The sequence below is a fragment of the Lipophrys pholis genome (genome assembly GCF_963383615.2).
Source record: "Lipophrys pholis genome assembly, chromosome: 19".
NCBI classification, from domain to species: domain Eukaryota; kingdom Metazoa; phylum Chordata; class Actinopteri; order Blenniiformes; family Blenniidae; genus Lipophrys; species Lipophrys pholis.
Window position 1 is genome coordinate 6,674,654 of NC_137647.1, and position 18,396 is coordinate 6,693,049.

The window sequence follows — 18,396 nt, forward strand, 5'->3', positions numbered from 1 at the left end:
CTCCCTATTGGTCTTGCCGTGGTCAAATCGGCATCATATTCTTCTACCTGTATGTTGTAACAGAGAAGCATTTATGAACCAATGTAAGCAAAGATTTAGATGTTTTCTTGCTGCCATATGTGATTTTTTTTATTTTTTTTTTTATAGAATCATTAAAGCAAACTTATTTTGTTATCGCTCCTTTAATAAAGACAGTCCACAGTAAACACTACCACCGTGTTACACCGCGCCCTCATTGAGCAAACAGAAAAGAAAACACATCAGGGTCCGTGCTTGATATTTCCTGTACATCAAACTGCTTCTTCTCCGGACACCAGCTCACGGAGTCATAAACACCTTCAACAAACACTCACGTCTGACGGTGGCTTGGGACACACAGTAATTTAGCACCATTACTCCACCTTTTTACACCTGGAATATTATCAAGAGGAGGAAACGGTGATGTTAAAAGGAACAAAACTCTTAGTGTTATCGTCTCATCCTGCTTGTTTGAGAGCGACCGAACGCTGTTAGAGGTACTTGTTGTTAATAGTCATGGCTCTGGAGCAACGTCCCCGGAGTGAGATAAGAGGGCAGGTCGAACAGGAGCTTTATTATGTGGACTACTAACACTATAGAAAAGAAGAGAGACAGTTAAGCAAGAAAAATAAAACAGATATAACAGGTGGATTACTGATATCATAGATAGCCATAACAATAACATTTTGTTTTAGCACATTTAATAAGATTTTCTGTTTTTCAAGGATCTGTAAAATAACCATGAAATATCGACGCGATAATGAAAAAAATGGAAGATTAAATAGGATCCACAAAACCCCCATAATGAAAACATAAAGCGTAGTGGATAACAATAACATTTTTGATGCCAAAAGGGTTTTAACAAAATTCCTGCTTTACGTCAATGCTTGTTTACCAATGTTCATTATATGTTTTAATATACTTTGTCGGTCTCAGAAATGTGCTTGGAAGTTAAATATCTTATACAAGTGAGTTGAACACTTGCTATTACATGTGGTTGAAAAGTAACTAATACTTTTACTTGTTCAAGTTGTACCTCACTGTCGCCCATTGTTAGCTGGAATGAGCTCCAGTATATATATATATACATATATATATATATATAGTAGTTGTACTTGAGTATAGATTTTCCGTTCTATTTCCACATCTACACATTACCGGAAATTCTGGACTACAAGTCGCACCTGAGTATAAGTCGTATCTTTCAAAAACTGGATCAAGAAGAGAACATTTTGTACCTTTATCTTTTAGTGACATTTAGTTTTAATTATTGGTTCAATAGGAAAGTAATGGAGATTTTCGTGGTGCTTTGGTGTCATACAGCAACACTTTGTGGTCACAGATGGTAACTACCTATAGATACAGTATACAGTATATAAAAAATAAATAAATTACCAACCTTTCACCCTTGTTGGGTGACGTCTGTGTCATTCTCCAGCTCGGGTCTTCTACCAGCGAAAAAACACAATTTTAGATGACAAATAAAAATAAACATATTTGCCTCTGTACTTGTCTGTGCATCCCCACATATTTCTTATAGAGTTGTAATTATTCAAAAATGTAAAAAGTTGTTTCAATCTTACCTTTTCCTGCCACGGTGTCACATGCAGCTTCACTTCCTGTAGTGGCCACTCAAACAAAATCCCATACCCAATTCAAAACCCCGAATATCTAAGACAGAAACGTATCTCGCAATGTTTCAAAAAGATATAAAGGCGAAAACATCCAAAGGGAAAGTGTCAAGAGCCAGAGATGTGGTTTGCTGCTGGAGGGTAAAACTGTAGAGGATATAAGGAGGCTACAATTGCTTTAATGTTCTCTTTTATGTTTTATTTACGGCTTTTAGCAACATCCGATTCTAGTTTTTGTTGACTTTGTTGTCTTTTTCCCTTGTGTAAAGCAACATTTTTACCTGTTTTCTTAAAGTTACACACTTTACTTGTTTAATAATAAATTATTTAAAAAATACCAGTTAAATACAGTTACTGTTACGTCACTGTTGTTACATCATTTTCACTCATCTGCATAATGTGTCAAGAGCCAGTCTGGAGGGACGACGAGGCCAGACAACCAACACCAACATTTTGTGTTACCTTTTTAAATCTGTGAAAACAAAATCCTGATAACTAGTAAAAGACAAAAATATAAAAACATGCCATTCATTATTTGAGGGAAAAAAAAAAAAAAAAAAAAAAAAGGTGACATCTCCAGGCAACTAAAGCCTCCGTCTGTGGTAACGTGTGATGAATTGGGCAGTTTTGCAACAGGTGACATGTTTAATACCGGCACCATAAATCACGCTTCATAAATCGCGTTTTATCTCTTTGCCGCAATCATAAATCATGCGTGCGAGAACCTGGGCTTGAAAACAAGAGATAATGTGCGAGCGCAAAGCAGTGTGACCCCGTTTGTGACATGGCATACATGCGATAGAGATGTAGGTTAATGTGTGTTTGTCTGACTCAACATCAGCGACGACCCCCGGAACTGGGAGAACGTTTAACGTGCCTGACTTGTTACTGAACTAGCGATTGACACGGCGAAGGAAGGAGTCAGACAGAGGCCAAAAACGGAATAATTAACAACAGAGTAATCATTCGCCTCTGAAATTTCTAACATAACTCTTTATCTGACTTTCAACCCCAGTGCCATGTTTACTCTGAACCGAGCAGCTCAGTATCTGTTTAAAGACTGGCTTTACTATTTGTTTGTTTACTCTCTTAATACCCCATATAGCTTTGGTCACATAGATTTGATAATTCATTGCTCAATATATTGAATAGTTATGTAATTCCATTCCTCAACATTGTTTCTGTATTCTGCGTATGATGTTGTATTTCCATTGCTAGGGGTTTTTAACAAAACGTTTATAGAGTTTATATATTTTTAGATTTATTCTAAAATACCTTTTGTCAGCCAAGATTTCTCTTCAGTTGAATTCATTTTGAAAAACCCTTCTGGTGTCATTGACAGATTCAGTATTTTTCATGAATTACAGCATTATATGCAGTATTGGGATTACCACATGCTATACTGCCATGTTTTGACTTGCAGGTTTTCAAGGAGATTTTATGTGGAAGTGAAAAGTCATCAATGCTTTCCCACGTGTTTTATCTGTTCTGGATCACCAGTGCAGTTTAAATACTCCAGTACAATATAAGACCTCATCAGAGTACCTGCCTGCCCTCTGGTGGCTGATTTGGTTAAGTGAAAATGAGACCTGCAGATTAAAATACATGGTAGAAAAAAATCTCATCAAATACCAATTAAAGCCATCTGAGTGTATACACTACTTACATTCATGTACAGTAGTATAACTTGAACTGAACTCAAATCATATAATGACACAGATACAATATAAGATTGACAGGTTCATCTAACACTAGTAATAAGTGAGTTTTATGCTAATTACAATGAAAGCATAAGGTTAGGTTTGGTTGCAAAACATTATTATTGCCCATGATCTCACGATTAAAAGGTTTTTTTTTAACGTCAACCCCTATTTTTTTTACCTGATTAATCCTTCATGCTGTCAGACAGAATTAATGCAGTACATCATCTTTAAAGATGCTCGGATTGTGGCTCAGGTTTCTGCTTTCCACCTTCCTGAAATAAATGTTCTACTTCCTCTGTTTAGTGTCTCAGTAATAGACTGGTTTAGTGAAAGGTGCCGCTCTGAGTGAGTCTCTTTATAGCCACAGGGAGTAACACTCTCTCACTCTGGGAGTTTTGCCCAAAAAGACAATCTGGAGACTATCATGCAGGGCTTCAACCTGCAGGTATTCTTCCTCCATCACCATTCATACCAGAAAACTATATTGACCTGAATCATATCAGATTTTTGTGGATAAACTATAGTAATGCAGCATTATTATAAAGTCTAAAACAACTTAGCAGTTATATAACAACACTGCTGGTGAAGTTTTAGAAAATATGATACTGTTAGGCGGAACCCAAAGTACTGAAAGATATGACCATGCATATCGACCTTTGTATCTCGAAGAAAATGAATCATGAATCCATGTGGCTTCATCAGTCCGTGCTCTTCCCTCAACGAGGCTGCCTCCGGTCTAGTCAACAGATGGACGTAATCTTTTTTCAGCTTTCAACATTGAGTGTTACACAAGTTCTTATCTTCTCTTGACTTACGTTTCACAACGGTTTGGGGATATTGTAAACCCCAACGCTGCAACTCATTTTTCAGAGGAAAATCCATTTAGAACGAAGCACATCACTCCCGTCCAGGCTTCGTTTATTGGATCACTGCATGCGTAAGATTGATTTCAACATTGATTTCACTCCCTGCCGTTTGTTCGATCTAATCTTTCCGACCTGCTGAACCTCGGGTCGCGCTGTGGTCACTCAGGTCAGATCAAGTCACTGAAGGGTTGAGGATGAGACACACGGCTAGTTATGTTTTTGCAGACGTAAGATGTCGTTACTAAAGCAGACCAGCCCTCAGGGTGTCACTGGGAAATTCTGAATAGAATTAAACTTGACTGCTTTTATTTCCTTTATTACATCTAAAATAGTCAAAATTTTCCATGTTATTGGTCATTATTACACAACTGGTTGGATCCAGCATCTTGGCTGGAGTTTTAAAGTGAAAAAAAAAAGACAGTTGAAGAAAAATAGTTATTATTTTACTACTAAACTTAAAATTTGGAAAAAATGTAATCGTGATTTCCAGACAAAGACTGGGATTCTGAGAAAAAGTGACGCACAGCAACAGTAACTCTTAAAAACCATGTAAAAATATAAAAGTGATCATTCTTATTAAACAAAACTCAAGTCATCTTTTGCCTGAACCCTCAATAGTAGTTCTAATTTTTCATGTGGCCCTTTGGGAAAATGAGTTGCCCACCTCTGGATGTTTAATCCTGCACAGCAGCGAGGGACCTCTCTGGAATAATAAAAAAAACATGTAAATTAATAGTTATTATATAGTGGACTAACAGTAACAATCACAAAAGAGTAATACTTAAAGAGCCAAAACAGCCAAGAAAGAAACAAAAGAAGTCGTTGGTTCTTAGTTGTAGTGAATACAACATAAAGTAGTTTCTGTCGTAATCAGTTGTCGGCCCTTTTCAGTTCAACTCAAAAACCCGTACATGCACAGGGAGAACATGTAAACTCCAAGTAACCACCAGCCCAGACGTAAACCAGGGATATTCTCCCAGAATGACATTAAATTCTTCCTACTCAGGTTTGCACTCTCATGTCCGTCCTCCGTGTGTAGGTTTTTTTTTTAAAAATAAAAACCTGTGGAATATTCTCACAAAAGCTAAAAACTCAACCGCTTTGCTGACTTCCGGCTCTCAGTCGCCCCTCCTCCCATCTGGATAACTAATGTCACGTGACCAGAATGTAAATAGCCTGTTTCCCCGCCTATTTGTGACGTCACGACAGACGCTGCTGCCTCTGATTGGCTGCTGTTTTGCTCTGCGGCGCTGCAAAAGAAAGTCTGCACGTACAGCACGCCGTGTCTGTTTGTGTGTGTGTGTGAGCGTGTGTGTGTGTGTGTGTGTGTGTGTGTGTGTGTGTGTGTGTGTGTGTGTGTGTGTGTGTGTGTGTGTGTGAGCGTGGAGTGTGTGAGTGTGTGAGTGTCACTGAGGCGAGAGAGAGGAAGCTGTCAACGTGCAGGAGAAGAAATAGCCCACCTTATTTTAAAACCTTTTTATTTATTTATTTGAATTCATCTCCTGCATTTGGATTTTAATTTTTTTCACCTCATGCGAATGTTTCTATTCCATTATTTATTTTTTTACGTGTTTGATTGCACAACAGTGGCGCGTGAAAGGACACTTTGCATTCTGTGTGGGGAAAGAAATGGAGAAATCGCAGGACTTCCCGCCGGAGCGAACCGTCCTGTGTCTGTTCGATGTGGACGGAACACTGACACTACCCAGAGAGGTGAGCGCTCAGCCCGATCCCGGCATCGTTTCATCCATGTTACCAGAGAGGCACACTGTGTCCTACTCTTTCACTCTTTCATACACAAGGGGTGACCCGACCCCCCTCTGAGTGTTTACCCCAGATCGAGCTGCAGAAGGACCGGTATGCTGGGCTGTAATGTGTGTGTCTCAGGTGGTGTCTGGAGACTTGTTTACTTACAGATTATGTTAAGGGTTTTGTCCCCCCCCCCCCCCCCCCAAATGCATCTTTATTGTTTGAATTGCAATCAACAGGAGTTGGAGCTTGGCAACAGTTCATGCCTCTCCATTCGGGTTCACCTGAGGTAACTGCTTTGTGAGTGCAGTCCCAGTCTTACAGATGGTGAATCTGTCAACTCAGTTACATCACGAGGAAGGTCTTCTCAGAAGTAAGATTTTAAAGCTTCCACGATGTTAAAAAAAGCTAAACTCCACATCCCCACCAGTATGTTTGTCTATTTTCCAGTCAAATAACTGAAATTTCAGTAAAATGTTGCATCAGAAATACTGGAAACGACAATCCATTTCAGATAAGTCTCATGAAACAAGAATATAGGTAAAGAAGCAAATATGAAAAGATATAAAGTAACGCGCCATACTTAGAATCAGAATCAGTCGAGAGAAAAAGGCATAAAATAGACTTTGAGTAGAACTCAGATAGAATATGTACATTCAAAATACTCAAATATAAACATTCCAACTAAGATAACAGCTCTGAAGCGACAGCACAAACACACACAAAATCCAAGTTTTGCCATTGATAAGCTCACAATGAAGTTTATAGATAACCTATTCCTCAACATGTGAGTGTAGATTAGTTATTGTTCCGCAAACTGCATCTTGTCTTTGAGAGGGAAAAAAAGAAGCAGACATATTTCTTACTTTGAGTCTTATGTAAGCGTGTAAATGATTCCTGAATCTGAATTACTCATGCATTAAGATGTAGTCAAGCAGATCATTCACGGTAAGGAGACTCCAGTTCAATGTGCAAATAAATGCCTAAATATGTGGAATAAAAAAAATAAAAAAAAGATAAAGGAGAACATTTCTCTCATTATTTAATAAAATACCTTAAAAATTAGTTGGTCTATATTGGAGAAGTCGATATTTTACGTTGGAACAAGTTGATTGTGTCTAAAGCAACTGCATACAGATAAAATGACAACATTAATACAGTTCATCTTTTCGATAACTCTGTACTCTCATGGATACACTTCAGATTCACTGACTCCACCCGAGCTCCGTCACAGATAACAAGGCTTCTCCCATTATCATCGTCTCTACGTCTAACAAACACTCTGGATCTTTTTGAGAGAGTTTTCTGTCTGTACCGGGTCTCTAAATGGTTTTGTGGGTTTATTTGGGTTTGCTGTGTGTAAAGTCTGCTCACTCTTCGGTCGTTACATAATCTTGTCTCCCTTGTGTGCAGCTTTTTTCTCACATGTGCTAGAAATTTGGACCGCTCTCAGTCCCAATACCACTGATGCAATCCTGCAGCCATGAGCGTTTCCTCTGTTTGCAACGAGACAATAATGATGCTTTGTCTGTGTCTGTGTGTGTGTGTGTGTGTTGAGACAGGAGAGTCTCTCTGATAGGTCGCTACGAAGTAACTTCTCCCCCCCGCGTGACTTTTTCCTGTCGTCCGCAGAAAATCGACCCCCGGCTGGATGAATTCTTCCAGATTCTGCGACGAAAGGTGAAGATCGGCATCGTGGGGGGGTCGGACTACTCTAAGATCGCGGAGCAGCTCGGGGAGGGTGACGATGGTGAGCAGACCTCTGCGATCTCACAGAAAATAGCTGTCACCTCAATGGTCTTTGAAATCCATCCCGCCTCAGTGGTCCTAATCATGCTGACCCGTCACTGGAAACATGATTCCTGCATCCTTCAGCACATTTTTGTCAACTCACCTTTATAATATCACTTTTCTTTTCTCACCGAGGGAGGTCACCCCTGATTTAACAGGTCTGGGGTCAGGAGAGTGAACCTTAACGGGAATTTTCTTCTTATATTCTTCTTTTGCTTCCTTGTTTTTACTGTACTGGAGTGAATCAGGCTGGCTCTTGAATTGCCCATTCATAACTTGTTGTTTTAAACTAGTCACAACCACCTTTAAGTTATTTCCCCCAACACCCTCACTGAACGTCACCTGGCTGACGTGCTCCTGTGAGATCACAACAGTTTCTCAATTTGCGGCCAAAACACCGTGCAACCAGTGCATTGACAAAGCTGATAACCAGCCTGTGAACAAACAGCAGACTACATCAGTGGAATGTGTTGCCGTGCCAAGAAAGCTATGTGGTTTTCATCTCCGTGCCAAGTGTGCTAAAGTGGACACTTTGTGATGTTTGAAGCTGCAGTCGATGCGACTTTGTGAAGGGAAATGTCAATGAATGGTTTGGAAATGTGATAGAAAAGGTGAAATATTGTCTGTTGAAGGCAAATTATCATGTAGCAGATCACGTCAAGAACAGACTTCTGTTTTAGTGTGATTGGGATTATGCATGTTTTTCCTATGTGTGAGTGGTACTTCGGTTTCCTCCCACTCTCTTCATAGATTTTAGGTTAAAAGGTCAGCGTGAGTGTGAATGTCTCACACACACACACACATTCACACTCATTGTCTGTCTGTCTGTGTGTACACTGCAATGGACCTGCCTTCAACCGCAATCATCTGGGATCGGTTCCAGCGCCTGGCAGCCCCGAGTTGGATAAAACACTGTAACGGATGAATGGAAGATACTTTTTTATTTTACATACTTACACATTGTAGTTAAAGTTGCAAAGTGTTTCTTACCATGAAGCCCCTCCAGCGACAGTGAGAAGCTCAGGCTGATTAAACTGTCCCCGGTAGTGTTACATGCACTGTAATCTACTGCTGGGTAAATATAGCAGGCCATTATGTCCTTCCGCTCTCTTGCCACCTCAGCGAAGGACTTTCTGTACATTTAGTATGAGTTGTTTTGTTTTTTCATAGGAACAGATGTGTTAGTCACAGCCCACCTGTCCACTCTGTCTCCTGCAGTGATAAACAAGTTCGACTACGTGTTTGCTGAGAATGGCACCGTGCAGTACAAAGACGGGAAGCTCCTCTCCAAACACGTAAGTGGACGCAGAGAAAGATACAGATGCGGTAATTATAGGCACGCGTGGAATAATGCGATTGATTCAATGCAAAAATTAAGTGGGTCAAAATGTAGGGGCTTCAAAACTGATTTGAAAAATTCCTCTATGTTGCATTCGCAAAGAGTTTATAAAGAAATAAAATGAAAAGAACTGCACATTGTTTCAGTTGGAATTTTTCCTATTTGCTTTGTGCTGTAAAAAAGAAAGTTAATAACAGAGGTAAACCTTTGCCTTAACTTCTAGTTTGGTAAATGTGATAACTACATGTTGAGCAACTTTTCTTTCCGCTTGTTATTGCTACACCACCACATGAAAGCATTAACAATTTCCAGTCACCATAGTAAGACCTTTCTGCTGTTATAGCATTTATACCAGCATTATTGCAAAAGATATGAAATGGCACACTCATAACGTATTGTTTGCGTGTTCAGAGATTATGGGATTATAGTAAAACATGATGGAAAATGTTTTATTTATACATGTATTGGATGATAGAACAAAGGTCTTCCACAACAAATTTATACACAAATATGTTTATTATCAGAAAGTGTTAGGATGACATTGAACCTTCCCACAAGGCTGTAATAATATTATAATCTAAATGAGGCAAATCGCTTTTTGAAAATCATTTCAGTCACTCAAAGGTGCTTTTTACTTGGACAGGCCATTCAGAACCAGATCGGGGAGGAGCTGCTGCAGGAGCTGATCAACTTCTGCCTCAGCTACATGGGACTCATCAAGCTGCCAAAGAAAAGGTGAAACACGGAGCAAACAGTTTCAGAGCGACGCATGTGTGTAAACTCATCTTTGAGCTCGGTTTCATATTTGTTACCATCTTTAGACTATATTTAGATTCCAAATCTATTGTCGGAACTGTGTGCTGGCTGAGAAGGCTGCAACATAAAGAGCATTTACAGCAACTCAGAGCAATAAATCATACAGGAAAACTACAAGAAATGTCAGAACAAAACAACAAAATCCAGAGAATAATTAATAAAACCACCTTACGTAAAGCTTTTTTCGTCTGTTCTTATGAAAAAGGGGCTAAGATGTCTTCCCCAGCTCAGTGCAGAGACCAAAGCAAGAAGAAATCCTGTAAATGCAAATGCTGTCAATATTTTACAGTGTTTAATATTGTGCTAGCTGCCAGGGTACTTTATAACTCAAAGTACACGTGGTGAAAGCAGGAGTAGCTTTGCGACTGGTGACAAACTGTGAACAAGGACACGAATAAATCAAAAATGGACAAGGTCGATTAACAGCAGGATGACCAGGCTGCATGAGTCGACTAAATAAAATGTACTTTTGTTTCAAATTTAAATAAAAAAATTTTTTTTAAAAAGATACAGAAAAGTTGATGTAGCTATGAACACAAAGTATATAAAACACTTATTAAATGAGCAGTGTAGTTATTGAACGTCATGGCTCGAAGGAGATATTATGTTTATAAAGGACATTTCACAGAAAAAGACTCAAAGGGTCATTTAAAAGAACATTTAAAATGAATAGAAAAAGATTGAGTCAAAACAATATAAAAAAAAATGTTCAGTGTAGAATTTGACTGCTTCTTAAAAACATACAGTAAGAATAAAATATGAATGTTTGAAGAGTTGAGTCTTGATCTGCCTTTTACACCTTTGGAACTGAGCCGGTTTTGTGCACTTAGGTTTTCTTTTTGATTCCAAAGATGGAATACCCTGATATTGTCACAATCTGCGGAGTTTCTGCTTTGATTCGGTGTGTTTATGTGTGTTTGGAATAAACCGTCAGATCGAGTCTCCAAAATAGCTTCGCAGCATCGGAGGTGGCTGATCTTTCTGCGACTGAATCCCGCTGAAGGTTGAGTCAAAAAAGTGCCGTCAAACTTAAGTCAAACGTCCAGACCAGGATCTGCTGGGAGCAGCCGAACGACAAACTTCCTTAAAGTTCCCGCTCTTGTTTTTGTAGCGTTAAACGAGTCCATAAGAGGCTGTTTGATCGCCTGCAGGAGATTGAGGGCGGAGCTCAGTGACGAGACGGATGCGTTACAGTCGCCTGCATGGAGGACTGTGGTCCGGCTAGCAGAGCAGGTTGACTTCCACTGGTTTCCAGTTCAGGCCTCCACTTTGTTCTGGCCACATGTCAAACTGTGATTATTTACATGTGACACGTACAAGTGAAACGTCTCAGTATGGAGAGTGAGAAAGGAAAGAAACTCAATAAAGGTCTTCCAGGAGTCTAAATCTAAAGCAGCGTAACTAGAAAATGGTGAAAATCTGAATCGAGGAAACTGTGTTTCTGGGTGTCATTTGGGACTAAGAGCTCCTTAAGAGGGATGTTTAACTTCCTATTTCTGCAGGTATGAGTCCATGTTTTAGGTGTTTTCTTTCAGGAATATGTGCTTTAACTGTTCTGCCCGTTCCGTCTGCAGGGGGACGTTCATCGAGTTCAGGAATGGGATGCTCAACATCTCTCCCATCGGTCGCAGCTGCTCGCAAGCGGAGAGAATAGAATTCTCAGAAATCGACAAAGTAAGCTTTTTTGTTGTTGTTGCTGTATTTCATTTGAGGGAAGCTTTTCTCTGGTGATGTCACTCGTGTTTAACAAAGCTTTAAATCTTTTAACCTCTGGTAAGACTTTTTTTTTTTTTTAAATGTTGTCATCTAATGGAATGTTCACTGGTGAACTCCACAGCAAAAAAAAAACACAGATAATTAACAAGTACGTCGAAAAGTTCAAGAGAGAAGAAACGACGCACAGAATGTGTAATGAAAGAAGCTCAGTTCAGCAGACGGATAAAGATCGACAAATCCTGAGCTCTCAGAACAGTTTAACTTGTTTTCCTATGACGGCTCACAGAGCCAGGAGACGAAGAGGAAGCAGAAAGCAGCAGCGGAGGAGAAGTTTAACCCCTCGATATCCTTTATTTACTGGAGCGGAGGGACAGCTGGTCACGCTGCAGCAGTTTTGACAAACTGACTCCTTTGTTCCACAGAGAGAAAAGATCCGGGAGAAGTTTGTCGCGGCCCTGAAAGTGGAGTTTGCCGGTAAAGGACTTCGATTCACGAAAGGTAAACGAATCGTCACGATCTGGAAACTTCAACCGTCACGTCGGTCATGACCACACTCTCCCAGTCTCTTTTCCATCTTGTCTGTTTTAAGAGGCCAACCATCACTGATCAGTAACAAGAGGCAATCCAGGTCCGGAAGAATATCCAACTTTCAACCCGCAATGTCTGACGAGAATATTACAGATTTCCGACAGAAAGGAAAACAAGTTTACCAAGTAGAATGGGGTGTATCGAGGGAAATATTTCCTTTTCACCTATTTATGAGCTGCACTTTGATTAAAAGTTCAGTAACTTATGCTGTTTTTTTTAACATGATCTCTTCTGAGTTCTAAAGTGTCGGTCCACGGGCCACTTCCGTTTTGAAGCTTCACCTTTTTACATGCACAAACCACGGGGATGTTTTTGTCCTCCTCAGTCGTCAATATGCTAAAATCCACGTGTCATATTCTCAGTTATATCTGTTAACACACAAACTCTGGCTCATCTTTCACTCCACCTATACGTCAAAGTCTCCGACCCTCTAGAAACAAGGCTGGTGACCTACTTTTGTGTCTCGGCCCACCAGTTGAGCATCGCCGCTCTTCCACATTAAAGCTGTTAAACAAGTCAAATCTGCTTGTGTTTGCGTGTCGTCTCGACACGGGCGGCAGGTTCACGGCTGTTCAGCTTCCCGCAGCAACACTTCATGACAAACCAGTTTCACAGCGTATCTGTTTGTTTTCACTCTTTCTTTTTTTTTCTTTTTAGTTCTAAGTCCCAGCCCTGTGGGGCATCTTGGAGCTGGTGGTGGATATTCGAGGTGCTGGTTAACTATTACACTCAGTTCCCGTCTTTCGGCTGGAAACACGGCGAATCAGGGACCTGATGTTTGCCTACGTGCTCTGAGAGGCGCAACACTCTCATGTGATGACGCTTAAAGTGTGTTAACACTCAAGACTGACGGTCCTGTTTTCCCCCCCCAAGTTAGAGATGTCTGGCATGAGGCTGTGTCAAAACACAGCTTTTTAATGTTTGGAATGAAAATAAAAGCCAGATGTGATGATTTTCCCTATATGTATTTATAAAAAACAAAAATCTCAATAGAATATAAACAACCTGTCTCTGTGTGAGACAGGTCCTCACACAGAGATAGAAAACCCCACACAATCCGTAGGATGCATGCACATGGAGGTGACAGTGCTAACCACGACACCACCGAGGGCCTATAAACTACATATATGTTATAAGATGGGCTTTTCGTGATTGCATGCAAAATATAAGCTCATTGTGAATTTGATGGCAATAAAACATCTCGGCCATGTTTGAACTGATCGGGCTGGAAAAGTAAGTTATGCTGATGAAACACAGCTGGAAGAGTCAGCTCACTCAGTTGATTTTCTCAGAGAAGCAGAGGATGTAATACCGAAGCTACTTTTTTAGGCAGAATTGTTCAAAACAATAATAAGCAGCCAATCTTTTACAGGAATCCAGTGAGATATTTATCTGATTTTGATGCTGTTCACTTTAATGCTGTTGCATTAAATGCATTCCTGTCATGCATGTTTTAACAAGTTTAAATGACATGCTGCTTAAGCGTAAATGAGGGGATTTTCTATAGCTGGTGCATGAAACAAAGAAGAATCCAAATCCAATTAGTCATATGATTTAAAGTGTGAAACCACAGATGTCCAGTCCTGCAGGCAAAAGTCTAGGACAATCATCTTTTCTTTTTCTTTTCATTTTTGTCAATATTTTAGGGATCGATTGTCGCTTTTTTTTGCAATTTGTTTATGTACTTTATTGTTGATTTACAAATTCAGTGCAGATTTGGATGCATATCGTATCATGTGCTTGTTAAAGATTGAAATCTGCACACAACGTCAGATCAGACTGGTTTGTGTCCTGGTTTTTAGATTCATTCACTCCTCTTGAAACGTGTCTTGTTTTTAAATCTGAGATGAAGAAACAAGGTTCTACTGCTGAGTTGTGTGCGGTTCAATAACTGTTGCACATGCATGTCTTTTCATTGTCTCCCGGTGTTGAAACCTGCAAGCTGGGGGAGGGGGAGGGGGAGGTGGAAGATGTCGGAGCTGTTTACGGTTCGAGTTTGAAGGTGTTCTGTTCCGAAGATGGAAGCGTGCGGGGGGGGGCGTGTGAAGGAAGCAGCCCTCTGATTGGCCAGATGCTCATCAGCTGGCGCCGTTAAACCTTCCGACCAGAAACAAGACTGTGGAGAGTTTAAGGTGGAAGAGGGGGAAGGGCGAGAGGCAGGACTGCAGCTAAAGGCCACATTTCACAGCTGGAGGGTGACTGCGTTCCTCAGAGCTGCTTGAAAACACACAACCTCCTCTGTCATTTTAAAAGAAAGAAAGAAAAAAAGAAAAACAGTGGCGCTATAATGAAAAGTGGATCTGAATCGTAAATATGTGCGCTGCAGTCATGATACTTTGTGAGCTGCGGTTGTGATCACACACGTCCCACTCACGGGATTCAATAGAGAAGCAAAACTGCTCACTAGTGGACAAAAATGTGCAATTTGTCTTTGGATTTGTTTTCATGTTTGCAGCTCCTTTGTCTTGTTGTTGACTGAGTCGGGGGGAAAAAAAGCTTGTGTGAAGTTTTTCCCCGTCAAGCCCGCAGCGTACAGGCTGTCCATGATTAATGACAATAACGAGGGTCCCGTCCTTGTCACCTCTTAGGTGGTCTCATCAGCTTTGACATTTTCCCAGAGGGCTGGGACAAGCGGTTGTGTTTGGAGCTGCTGGAGAGGGAAGGCCTGGACACCATCTACTTCTTTGGCAATGAGACTTCGGATGTGAGTTTGTGTTTGTTTACCGACACACTTTACTGAGTGGCTGAAAATAAACACACAAACATGGGGGAGTGGATCGTTTCATTAAAGGGAATGAAGGTGTATTGCATTGACATGAAAATATTAATAAATCTGTTTATATGAACTAAGAAAATACAAGGACATATGTGTTTGACTATTATAGAAATAATGCGTTCTTGCTTTAATGTTTATGTTTATTCTCTAAGGTCTCTTACAATTCATTATAAAGGGGTTATTATGGTTGTCAATGGGTACATATATATATATATATATATATATATGTATGTATATATATATTGTTTTGGACCAAGTTCTATTGAAGTAGTATGAATTTGTCTAATACAGCTTATACATTTCAAGATCAACATTTGTCACAAGTTTATCTTGTTGACTTAAAAAAGAAAATCTTTTTATATCAATGCAATACTCTTGTTTCTAAATGATGTTTTATGTATTTTAGGACCTGGTTTTGTGCTTCGCCCGCTGCAGTATTAACTTTTGCTTATGTTAATATTCAACCTACTCTCAACTTACTTTATAGATTCCCCTCAAGACGGCTTGTATTCTGCTTGTATATAAGGTTTAATCAGAAAAAACTAAAACATAAATCTATATTTTAACTGTAAACTCTAATTTAAATTCATTCGTGATTCATATTTTGATGTCAAAGAATCAAATGAAGAATAGTTGAGAAATGAGCTGTGATGTCAGTTACCACTTTTATAGACATAAGACTGAATATGCATTAAATACATTCGGGTCGTTTTTTTTCTGCTTTTTGCCTGAATTTGTATCGCCTGTGGTGTAATTTTAATTGTTTTTATTTGGTTATTTACTTTAAAAAAAATCATTTTCTTCCATTTTTCTGTTTTGGTTTATTTTTTATAAATTTTTTTAATCCAAAACACTTTAAGTTGCAGTTTGTGTGATTTGTGTAAAATGACATTGTCATGTCACATAAACACATGATTGCACACTTGATGCTGTTGAAAGGATTTGCTCATTGATTTCATTAAAGAAACCAAAAAAAAAAAAAAGAAAGCATTTTAGATAACAGTAAAATCACAGTGTGTCTGTTTTTCATGTAGTTTATACAGGTACCATTGTGGCGAGGTAAAGTGCAATAAGTGTTTTTGAGTCTGCGGATGTGTGGGCAAACGGCTGTAAACACGCCTGTGAAGCCTTAACAGAAGTGCTGAGTCAGCTGAAACGCCAGTGTTTTCCTAAGCTCAGTTCAGAGGTCACAGATTAGATGAGCTTGTTGTAAATCTCCTGTTTGTTTTAGTCTCAATCAGAGAACAGGTTGGGTTGGTTTGATCCGCTCCGTGTGCCGTTTTTTTATTCATTTTTTGCAACTTGTCTCAATGTCTCTTCAGGGAGGGAACGACTACGAGATCTTCAACGACCCCCGGACCATCGGCTTCACCGTCTACTCCCCGGAGGACACGGCCAGACTCTGTCGGGAAATTTTCTTTGGCGCGTCCCCGCGCGAGTCCTGATGTCCTGAACTGCCTCCGTCTCCTGACCCACAATCCCGTGTGGTGGTATACTGGCACTAAAGCCACCGTCTTCAGCCTCCAGTTTAACGGCAACACTACTGACAAAGTTGTCGTCCCTGATCTGGATCCAACCAGATGATCTGACTACACCAGCTCAGTACTACACTTTTCTTTATTATCAAAAAGGGACTATGAGAGTTGCAGTGTGACAAACTGCCGTGTGTTGTAAGTGTACGTACTGTGATGTGTGATTCAGATATGTGAGATTCAGCAGTAGAGAAAGAGAAAGATCCTTTCAGTGATGTTTTGCACTAATATTTTCTTACCAGTAGCTCTAGTCTCTGTCACTGAAGGAGGTAGGGGTTGTTTTTTTTAATTCAAGGTGAAGCGAATCACCTAATTTTTCTTTGGAGACGAGAAAAACGGTAATCATTCCATATATACTAATGCCTCATATTTTTATATTTTTAACATGATTTTACTGTGTGACTGCCTAAATGGTGACTGTTTCTTCCAAAGGTGCTAAAAAAGAAAGGAGCTTTTCTTCATGTTTTCCCTCAGCATGTTGTGCAATTGTTGTAGCTGAATATTTCGCAGCATTTTGATTTAAAGCTGATGACTACTGTCGAGGCACGTCCATCTCATCCAGTTAATGAAGCCGCTGAGTCACTCCAAACTTTGTTCTGTAAATATGACTTGGCTTTTGCAGCAAACCGTTTTTGTTCAATGCTTTTAATCATCATCCACTTGAAGTCCCCGTAAAACAATTTTAGGAGTACAATTTTTATTGTGTATATTAATTAAAAACAGTTCAATATAAAGGCGATACTTCACTGCACTGTGAATAAGACACTCCCATCAGTGTGAGCCTATATTATCATGGAGATTTCTGGATTTGACACCATTTTACTGGAAAATGCAGTAAATTGATGTAAAAAAAATGTTTTATCAGACAATTATGGTTCCAGGTGAAGAGAAAGAAAGGGCTAGACACAAGATTTAAAAAAGTTTTCAATATTATGGGCACTTTTTCCACAATAATTATCTTAATACATTTGTGTCTGGAGTGTTTTGGGAAAATACTGACATTGATTGTGAATTAATGTGGGGCTCTTTTGTGAATCTTTATTTATGTTTCTGCTCTCATTCAGCTTAATAAGCCCAATGATGCAGATTACAGCTGCATTTAAGCATTAAAACTGCTCTGAAGTCTTCAGACATGAAGTGTTTGGAGCGCATGAGTTCGGTCTCTAGCCTTGCAGTTCTCCATCCAGCCACTAGAGGCCCTCAGACTTTCTCTCACGATGTCTCAATCTATCTCTGGATTTTAATCTCTCAGATTGTCACTTTATTCGTCATCTTTATAATGTGCGTTATCTCAAGACTTTTGTTTTTCACCTGTACATAGACCAACTCACATGTCTGCAAGATTTGATCATTCTTATAATAAATCCACTCTGATCTTCTATAAATGAAACTTGTCGCCTTAAAATTCATATATTAGATATCACACAAAGTCTGTTGGAGACTCTCAGCAGTCATCAGGACCAGCTTCAAGAATATCTGGGGAATTTAGTGGAGAAATTGGCAGTCAGGTGGATTCTTTTTTCCAGGCTGACTAGATTTCCTTTTAGTTATTGAGATGAAATCCCCATAAAAAGGAACACGTGAAGGGTAAAACCACTGATTACTACTGTTTGAACATAATTTTTCAGGTCTGATCTATTGTTGAAAATATGACATAACAGTTATACAACTACAAATGAATTAAATCATGTACATTCAAAATTGTACAGAATTGAATCAGTTGCATTGATTTGTGAAGACTTTCTAACCTGGACACCCTGCAGGGAGGCGCAGTGGTGCAGTGTTTAGCTGTCTCGCCTCATTGTGAGAATACTCCCGGTTCAAGTCTGTGGAAATACTGTTTTCTCTCAGTATTCCTCAAGATGATGCGT

At 39.6% G+C, this 18,396-nt stretch overlaps 1 protein-coding gene across 1 annotated transcript; it reads left to right on the forward strand.

Moving 5' to 3' along the window:
- The first annotated feature begins 5,486 nt into the window (after positions 1–5,486).
- Positions 5,487–18,239, forward strand: pmm1 (phosphomannomutase 1). Its single transcript, XM_080487116.1, has 8 exons — positions 5,487–5,931; positions 7,600–7,717; positions 8,977–9,053; positions 9,741–9,832; positions 11,488–11,587; positions 12,052–12,127; positions 14,806–14,921; positions 16,316–18,239. Exons 1-8 carry the CDS (start codon positions 5,848–5,850, stop codon positions 16,436–16,438), a joined length of 786 nt encoding a protein of 261 aa, XP_080343242.1. The 5' UTR covers positions 5,487–5,847; the 3' UTR covers positions 16,439–18,239.
- The last annotated feature ends 157 nt before the right edge of the window (positions 18,240–18,396 follow it).

Coding starts and splice junctions, on each gene's coding strand:
- pmm1 (XM_080487116.1), top strand. CDS start 5,848: ATGGAGAAATCGCAGGACTTCCCGCCGGAGCGAACCGTCCTGTGTCTG. Junction 11,588..12,051: donor AATTCTCAGAAATCGACAAA/GTAAGCTTTTTT, acceptor TTTGTTCCACAG/AGAGAAAAGATCCGGGAGAA. Junction 12,128..14,805: donor AGGACTTCGATTCACGAAAG/GTAAACGAATCG, acceptor GTCACCTCTTAG/GTGGTCTCATCAGCTTTGAC.